At 34.4% G+C, this 9,102-nt stretch overlaps 1 protein-coding gene and 1 long non-coding RNA gene across 2 annotated transcripts; both read right to left on the bottom strand.

Annotated features, from left to right (window-relative positions):
• Window positions 1-493: 493 nt before the first annotated feature.
• Window positions 494-4,150, bottom strand: LOC115963395. Its single transcript, XR_004085815.1, has 3 exons — window positions 3,840-4,150; window positions 2,224-2,318; window positions 494-602 (listed from the first exon to the last, which is right to left on the bottom strand). It is a non-coding gene; the product is annotated as an uncharacterized LOC115963395 (long non-coding RNA).
• Window positions 4,151-6,734: 2,584 nt separating this feature from the next.
• LOC115977508 (endochitinase-like) lies at window positions 6,735-8,505 on the bottom strand. Its single transcript, XM_031099390.1, has 3 exons — window positions 8,031-8,505; window positions 7,481-7,628; window positions 6,735-7,233 (listed from the first exon to the last, which is right to left on the bottom strand). Exons 1-3 carry the CDS (start codon window positions 8,464-8,466, stop codon window positions 6,864-6,866), a joined length of 954 nt encoding a protein of 317 aa, XP_030955250.1. The 5' UTR covers window positions 8,467-8,505; the 3' UTR covers window positions 6,735-6,863.
• Window positions 8,506-9,102: the final 597 nt, after the last annotated feature.

The following is a 9,102-nucleotide window of genomic DNA, read 5'->3' as shown; positions in this document are numbered from 1 at the left end:
CTTTGATACAGTCACCCAAATTACACTCAAATTTTTCTGAGTCATTTAATAAGAAATTGTTTACTTCTTTCAAGACAGTCGTTTTGCCAGTGCCGCCCATGCCATAAACGCCAATCTTTCCAACCTCATTATCTAACAAGCATGCTAAAATCTCTTTCTTTTTGCTTTGAGCAGTGCTTTCTCCCACTAAGGTCGATGGTGGCATCATTTTACCAATGCGTTTAGGTAGATCAAGAAATAAACCATCAATGAAATAACCCACTTGATAAAGTTCCTCCACCTCTTTTGTCTTCTTAAAAGCAAATTCTCCCGTCTGCATACGTGAGAGGAACATCAATCTGGCAGGTTCTTGTCCAATGTCTCTCTCACCCTTAATTGTTTCTACATTTCGAAGCCAAACTTCAACTTCTTGCTTTGATTTTTTTCCTTGACGAAGTTCTGAATCCAATTTTTTTTTTATGTCATCCTTCCGGCTTTCCAATAATTCCCATTTTCTCTTCAGATTCTTCACGTGTTGATCAGCCTTTTTGTGATAACTCCAATATTTGCCTACTAAAGGAATTATGTTTCCAACAATCTTACCAATATCCATTGGAAAGACCCTGCATGATATGTACCCAAGACATAGATCAGGCATACTGGCCATGTGTTGGGGGAAAAGAGAAAGAAGAATTACAAACAAACAAACAAAAAGGGGATGAATCCATTTTAGTCCCAACTTTTGATATGGAGTTAATATATACCTCCAGATTTTGCTTTGTAGTTACTATTAGCTCTTTAATTCTTGACAGAGAAATTAACAGTCAAATAAGTAATATGGTTATAATTACATTTCTTTAAAGGTAAAATTTTAGAACCGAAAAAAAAAAAAAAAAAAAAAAAAAAAAAAAAAAAGAACAACTGACATGGAAAAATATAAGGATGGAAGAAACAAGCCATGACACTGAGAAATTAGAAATTAATGATTTTGAACAAGGCAACAAACAAATCCAGGAATTGTAAGTCATACTCCCATATGTACCACCAAAGTTCACTACCCCTTTTTTTGTCTCTTGACCAATTGGAGTCAAATTCTATGAGAATTTGATAGGAGGGAAGTATGGTACAGATTCCATAATAATATTATACGATTAATTCTAACGATTTCCTATAAGGGAGCAAATAAGTGCTGCAGTTTGTTCACAATTTAAATTGATTAGAGTTGTTATCAAAATTATTGGTGACATTTTAATTACAGCTTTGATTTTGTAATTAAATTAAGATTAATTTGAATTGTTTCTAGAAATATTCTCGACACTTCCCCTCAAGTTAGAGCTCTTTTTAAGTGAAAACTAAAATTGATCTATGCCCAATGCCTTTGTGAAAACATCTGCACGCCAATGTTTAGAGGGGATATAGGTGGTTCCAATGTAACCTTGTTGTATTTTTCATAAAGAAGATGGCATTTGAGCCAAGATTGTTATTTCCATGAAAATCTAGATTGGCTACAATCTGAATTTGCAGAGTTGTTGCACGGTAATGTTTTTTAGGCTTACAATGAGGAAAGCCAAGATTAGTGAATAGATAATGTAATCAAGTCAACTCACAACAAGCCATGGGCATGACTCTATGTTTGGATTTAAAGAAAGAATGAGAAATAGTAGTATAAATGCCATAACTGGTGGTAGAATGGTGACTCGTAGGACAACTAGCCCACCTGAGTCACATTGAGATGATATTTCCACAATAAAATGCCTTGAGCTGGGGAACCTTTGAGGTAACAAAGACGAGTGGCAGTCACTGGCAGTATCAAGATGAGCTTTATGAGGCTTAGCCATGAATTGACTAAGAATATTGATAGCATAAATTATGTCAGATCTAGCAATTGCTAAATACATTAGGTAGCCAACGAGTCTGTGATAAAGTGTTAGATCCTCAAGGAGCTGACCATCAATATTTATCAATTTGAGATTATGCTCCATAAGAAAAGAGGAGAGTTGGTTGCTAACATACCCCCATCCTAAAGAATTTCCAATATGTATTTTCTTTAACAGAAAAACATACCATGTGAAGATCAAAGGACTATTATCCCCAAGAAGTATGTTAGAAGGCCCAATTCTTTGATATGAAATTGAGCACGCAGAAATTTTTGATACACATTTGGTTTAACATGAGAATCGTAGATCTTATTCCATGAAAGAAACGAAACTACAACATAACAGCTGCAAAGGAAAAAGTATATACCTGGTCTGAAAAGCATACACTTCTTGATAGACTCTGATTCAATAAAGGAGAAACACACTAATTGAAGCAGAGATAATAAGAGGCCATGGACCGTCCTGCAAAATGTGTATGTGAGAAAAGCAAAGTTTGTAGTCAAAGAATCAATAACATCTAAAGCAGAAGTGTCAAATGTTACAAAAACTGAATAATAGGTAAGGAGTCTAAGCAAGACACAAGTCACACAACTGTGCCATGCGAAAAAAATCTTAGGAAAACAAAAGTGGTAACCTTTTTCTATGTCTTTTAATTTCAATGCAAAATCTTGTGACAGTGCCCAGCTACAGAATTAGCTAAGCATACACTAGTCAATGAGGGTCCTAAAGTGTGGTTAGAGGAATACCCTCCTGGCCCCCAAACTCTCATATAGTTTTCTGAATATTGTTTATAATATATCTGTCGTCCTTTACTCAAAATTTGGGTCCGTTTTGCAACTGGGTAAATCTGATTTTTATGTCCAAATTGTCCTAAATATCTTCTTCTAGACATCATTCACCTCCATGGCAGTCAAAACCTTGGTACTGGCCTAAGAGCTATGGCATATGTGGGCATTAAATTAAATGGCATAGGCAATGTTTATAATTCAGAAAGAGAAATAAAAGTCAAGAGGACCAGTTACCCTTAACCATAAGACATCAGTGACATATGTCTTTTAAACTGTCAAGAACACACTTTGACTGCAAAAAATGTGTCCAAGTTGATCATATAATGCAAAGAAGCTAATTAAACAAACAAGTCTCAGATTTTGATTGTTGTCATTCACGATTTTGATATGATATATCATAGAAGAACCAGAAAGTGGACTCATAGCAATGAGATGAGAGCACAAAAAGCTCATTGCTGTCTTTCTAAGTGCAATGTGAAGTAGATAAAACTTACATACCAAGATGAGAATGTATGAAAGGGGGAGAAAAGTACCAATACAAGGAAAGACACATAGAAGAGAGAAAGATGGCTTTAAAAGAAACAAATTGCCTCAGAAAGAAATGGTTCTATCTGTTTGCTTTCAAATGGAAATGATTCATTTCACAGTAAAAATTTAATTTTTCCTAAATCTAAAGATGTTCAAGGTACCATAAGTCGACATTAAATCTTCTTCCTTCAAATAACGAATAATAAATAATTTTAAATGTCTTACTATCGCATATTCTTATAGATTCATAAAATATATATATATATATATATATATATATTCATTATAAAATGGTTCATCTCCATCTCAAAAATAAATGGAAAGGTTCTACTTTTTTTTTTTTTTTTTTTTGTGTCAAAATGTTCAACCATCAAAAAGAACAATTTTTTTTTTTCTGTTATTTAAAAAAAAAAAAAATTGTAAGCAGGTTGGGGAATCAAGTAATGACCCAGTATATAAAAGAAAGGCCACCTTTTCTTTTGAATAAATAAATTATTTAGACAAAAAATAAACAGAGATTAAAAATGTATTAGAGTTCCTCCTAAAAATTATAAATTTCTTAGATTAAAAAAAAATACATTTACAGACATCTAATCATATAAATATCTAAAACCAAATAATAATAGTAATTACAATTTCATTCGCATAATCACATCAAAGATCTTACCAGTCCTCTCTCTCTCTCAAAAAGAAAGCCAAATCTACAAATTAGGCAACAACTGTTTAGAAATCAGAGGAGAAGTTTTTTAGGGTATAAATCAGAGGAGAAGTTTAGATACACGGACTGATTGGCTGCTAGTCATAATAACATACAAGAAAAATAAAAACACAGAGGCAAGAAAATAAAACAAAGCAACCCTTGTTTGCTAAATGCTAATCTTTTGGAAGAAAGTGAGAAAAATAAAAGCGAGTGAAGGTATCATTAATGTAGCATAATAATAAGTGGATATAGATGAGAAAAAAATCATGTGGACTTGCTTTTCAGGTCATTACACTGCGGAAGATGCTGAGAAATGATCATAGTGGGGGTAAGTTGTTGCAGATAAAGTGACTTTGTAGAGGTCAAAAAGTGAATGGATTGCTTTTGTTTTATTAAAGTAACCATTCAGGATTAATCAAGATTAACCAAGATTCTAGCCATCCACCTTACCTCATTGGCACAACAAGACCAAGTTTTTTGGTGCCTTAACCCCGCAGGTGAATTCATTGTAAGGACAGCATATAATGCCTTAAGGGTTATCAATTATCCACCTCACCCTTTGCTGCAAAGTAAAGATTGGAAAGAGTTGTGGAAGCTAAAAATTCATGCCAGGCTCAAAAATTTGCTGTGGAAGATGGCTTGGGAGATTCTACCTACAACCTCAGTCCTAAATTCCAGGTTCTCTCTATCTTCGATAGATTGTTATTTATGCAATAATGCCAATGGGTCTTTGGAGCATATTTTTCTGCAATGTGATTGGGTTGCCCAAATTTGATTTGCAGGGTTAAATATGAGCCATATGCATAGCAAATTGGGTGAAGATGATAATCAACCCAAAACATGGCTTGGGTTTAGAGGGAGAAGAAACTAAAGACTTCCAATTATATGCAGCAATTTTATGTGATCAAATTTGGATGACAAAAAACAAAGCTAAATTGGAAGAAATCAAAACAAGCCCGCAAAAGGTGGCGAGGCCGGTGAATAAATCATATGAAGAGCACAAGAATGCATGGAGAAATCAAACAACAAAACCTCCAAAAGACTCATTCTAGATTCCCCCACCTTTAAATTGCATAAAACTGAATTTTGATGCAGCAATTAAGGAAGATAAATCTTCAATGGCAATGGTAGCAAGAGACCAAAGAGGAAATTTACTTGCAGCATGGATAGAGCAGTTGGATCAAACAGAGCCTTTGTTAGGAGAAGCCAAAGCAGCTTGGTTAGCTATCAAAAAGGCGGCTGATGAAGGATTCAAGAGAATTATCCTTGAAGGAGATGCACTAAATGTCATTGAGTCATTGAAGAACAAAGCAGTTGTCTCTCACGGGAGAATTAAAGCAATTCTAGAGGATATTTTGTTTCTAGTCAAATTTTTTGATAATGTATCATTTTCTTTTATGTGTAGAGATGGCAACGTTACTATCCACCTTCTAACCCAATGGGCTGCTCTTTTGAATTGGAGTGGGCCAATGACTATCTAAGGCTTTAGATAAAGATGGTCACAGGTCCTCCCTAGATTGTATATCTTTTGTTTCTTTTTATAAATAAAGTATTTATTCAGCAAAATATAAATAAATAAATAAACTAGTTGAACATGATTACATGGTTGAATTGAAATAACATTATTTAAAAAAAAAAAATTATATTCCTATCTTTCTTTCATTCCCTATTACAATCAGTTTCACTAACTCGCATGAGTTTCTTTCCTCAAAATTCCATTAATGTACAGCTTTTTCATGTATCTCATCACTCAAATCATGTTCTCTCTTGTATTTGCTTCATCTTCAACTTCTTTTGTGCCTAACTTTTTCTCTTCTTTTAGCATATATAGCAATCTGCACCTTTTTAGGATCCGTTTGGTTGAAGGGGTGAAAAAGTGGGAGGATAGAAATTAATCTCTCATTTTTGTTTAGTTGAGAGTGGAAAAGTGGAAGGATAAAATAAGTGAGTTTGTATAAATTTACTCATACACTTTTGTTAAAAAATGATGGTCAATTAATACAAAAAAGTGACCAAAAAAAAAAAAAAAAAAGCAATCACCTAATTTATTTATTTTTTTAAATCATGTCTAGTTAAACAAAACAACTATCACACCCACCCCACAGCCCAGAAAAAGGAAAGAGGAAAGAGGCAACGTGCCCTGCACCAAAAAAAAGGAAAAAGAAAAAGAAAAGAATTGATATCGTGTGGCTTCAAATGGATTAATTTCCATATATAACTATATGTATTAAAGCCCAATAACATTTATAACTTTCCATATTATGCTTCATTGTTAGAGATTTGCTCAAAGGAGTTCCTCCTTGCAGTTGCCAAAACGATCTTGTCAGCCACAATGAAATATGCCGCTCCTGCCACTCGGGTGATTATGAGCGCTTGAGCAGCGTGATTGAGATTAGCCCTTGCATGCCCAAGGCAGCATCCTCAAACTAGCCATAGTTGGAATGGCAGTGGCATGTAAATTTTGAAGAGTTTGGCTAATGTCATCAGTGGATAATTGAAGTATTTTGGATAGTTAAAAATAATCATATTTCAAAAGTGTTCAAAATTGTTTGAAAGGTGTTGCTGGAAAATAAGCTTAATTTGATCACTTATTTGCTCGTATCTTTTCAAGCATAACGATTTTTTGGGTGATACTTCGTTTCACTTGGAAGTAGACATCTAGGGCAGCTATGCAGATTGGTACCCAATATGATTCAATCTCTTTTTAATTAAGAGAGCATCATACCCAATTGAATTTGTGAGCATCTTACCCAAAGTAGCCAACAAAGCAATGAATAGTTTAGAATTTCGAAAGTAATATAAAATCGGACGTACAGTTTGGTAAAGCTAGCTACAATATTAATTACCAGTACTCAAATTTTATATAATTCTTCTTTATTTATTTTTAAGCTTAGAGATCTCTTATGGAACAACAAAATCACCAATTTATATGTTTATATTGTCTATTTATTGTAGTTGGCTAAACATATTGTTGCCTTGGACCAAAGCTATTTATTGAAAAGGCTTTTGATTATAGCAATCTAAGTTGTTCCCATAACTTACTCCAAATATGTCACAATACCTCTTATAGAACCCAATCCTATCAGCCACCCTATTATCGGAGCCATGGCCACATTCAAGGCCACCATTGATAATGTTGGTGATTACACCATAGCCCGGAACTCGACCAGCTGATGTGTCAGCAGCAGAGGGTCTCCAATTTCCAATGATGACATCGTGGCTAGATGGCTTGTTTGCTTGAGGGGTCATCCAAAACCATATAGCTGTCTTGAACGATAAGGTGGGGTCTGTGGCTACAAGATCTGGATTGTTTATGAGATCAGCTCCAATGGCTTTACCAGCTTGCCCATAGTTGTAGTTGCTGATAAAAGTTGACGAACCATCAAAATTAGGGTCAAAAGTCTTTGATAACAAAGTCACAAAAGTCATTGAACACAACATTTTTCACAACGTTAACAAGATTTGTTGTGATTGGATCATATCAATAACACTTAAGTCCATTACTCACACCACTTTATTATACACCAATTATAATAAATCATATCAATATTTGTGAAAATAAATTTTTTCCCTAATTTAGTAACAAATTTATGGTTTTAAAAACTTACTGAGTGAGTTGGATAGGTCCCCGGCCATAATATTGTTTTCCAGGAGCACATGGCCAAGATGTTGAGGTACAATAAGTTTGCTTGTTATTTTCCGTAACAAAGCAATATCCCCATGCATATGGGCCATCTGGTGCACTTGCCCACCCTCCTACACAAAATATAACCACCTTTTGCAATTAAAATTAAGTCAAACAAACAAAAACTACGGGCCTGATTGTTACCCAAGTCTAAGTCCATTATACTATAACCCTGATTGGAATGTAATTTTAGAGCTAGTCCACCACAAAAACTACAGGCCCGGTATAATTTTTTCAAGTCACATTTATTTTTATGTATAGTTGTATTTTATACAGTTTTTTTTTTAGTGAAAATAGTTACAATAAACGTACACTTATTTATTATATGGAAGATATACAGTTCAATAATAATGATAGTGATAAGGTATTTTTCACTTGACATAGTCAATTAATTTTTATTAAAATAACATCATCTTCATATGGATTTACCACCAATACCAATTTTATATTTTATCTTTAGTAGTGGAACTAACCTGTGGTCTCATGAGAGGTTTGACCTAAGAAAGCCGCAAGCTCTCTTTTACGTGTGGTAACATCACCAGTTGTGCCAAAGCCATTGAAAGATCGAGCAGCAGCAATGAAAGCATTGTAAGTGTAGAATCCATTACTTTTACATCTTGGATCATTCCTATATTTAAGCATTTGATCAAAAAGAGACGCACTGATAAGGCTGCCAACATCGCCACCACCACCACTAGGTGTAGGAGATGGAGTTGTAGGGGAACCACCACCAGAAGTACACTGGCTCTGGCAACCATTTCCACAGTAATCAGAGGTACTGCCACACCATCCAAATCGGCTACAACATAGCCCACTTGGACATACAGCACCCCCAGCCTGTGATCCACATTGTTCTGCTGAGGCTCCGAGCAAGAAAGCTAAGAAAAGTAGCAAAGAAAAGAGCTTCATTTTTTTTTGAGTGTTTGTGCAAAGCAATGGTGAGAATGTACCTATATATATAGGAAAGTGTTATGGGTTTATCTTGACTGCTATTCTAGTTTTAGGTTCTTTTACTATAGGAACTAGTTTAGGCTAGAATAGTTAGAATGTAGAATTTCTGCCTCAAAGCCCACTCGTATGCCGGCTTGATTAAGGAGTTTGCATATGTAACTTTGGTCATGCGTTCCTAAAATCACCTAGAAGCCCTGGCTTTATAATGTTTTGGTTGATTTTTTATTTAATTAGTTTCTAGCTTTCAATAATATGCTAGTAACATGCTTATGGTATTTGAATTGTTTAGAAACATGGCTAGGATCGGTTGAATATTTCATAGAGACACGTTTAGGATTGGATAAGGATAATTATAGTATGAAGATGTTTGATTTCAAGATGTTTTGGATTGTGAACGAATTAATTCAAAGAGAGTATGACAGCCTTTTTTTTTTCTTATTCCTCATTTTTGGTTTGGTAATTATTGATCTCTTGTTCAAAAATGTCAAAGAAGCTCGACAAGGGTTGCTTTTTTATTTTTGAGAGAAGACAAGGGTGGCTTGACTAAGTTCAAAGCCAAATACAAATGTTAGTTTAAACACATGTTTTCAGTTT

This window comes from Quercus lobata, chromosome 2 (genome assembly GCF_001633185.2).
Source record: "Quercus lobata isolate SW786 chromosome 2, ValleyOak3.0 Primary Assembly, whole genome shotgun sequence".
Lineage (NCBI taxonomy): Eukaryota > Viridiplantae > Streptophyta > Magnoliopsida > Fagales > Fagaceae > Quercus > Quercus lobata.
Note: the sequence above shows the minus strand (reverse complement) of the source record. Positions and strands in the feature narration are given on the sequence as shown.

Coding starts and splice junctions, on each gene's coding strand:
- LOC115977508 (XM_031099390.1), bottom strand. CDS start 8,466: ATGAAGCTCTTTTCTTTGCTACTTTTCTTAGCTTTCTTGCTCGGAGCC. Junction 7,629..8,030: donor AACCTCTCATGAGACCACAG/GTTAGTTCCACT, acceptor TATTTTGTGTAG/GAGGGTGGGCAAGTGCACCA. Junction 7,234..7,480: donor GGACCTATCCAACTCACTCA/GTAAGTTTTTAA, acceptor AACTTTTATCAG/CAACTACAACTATGGGCAAG.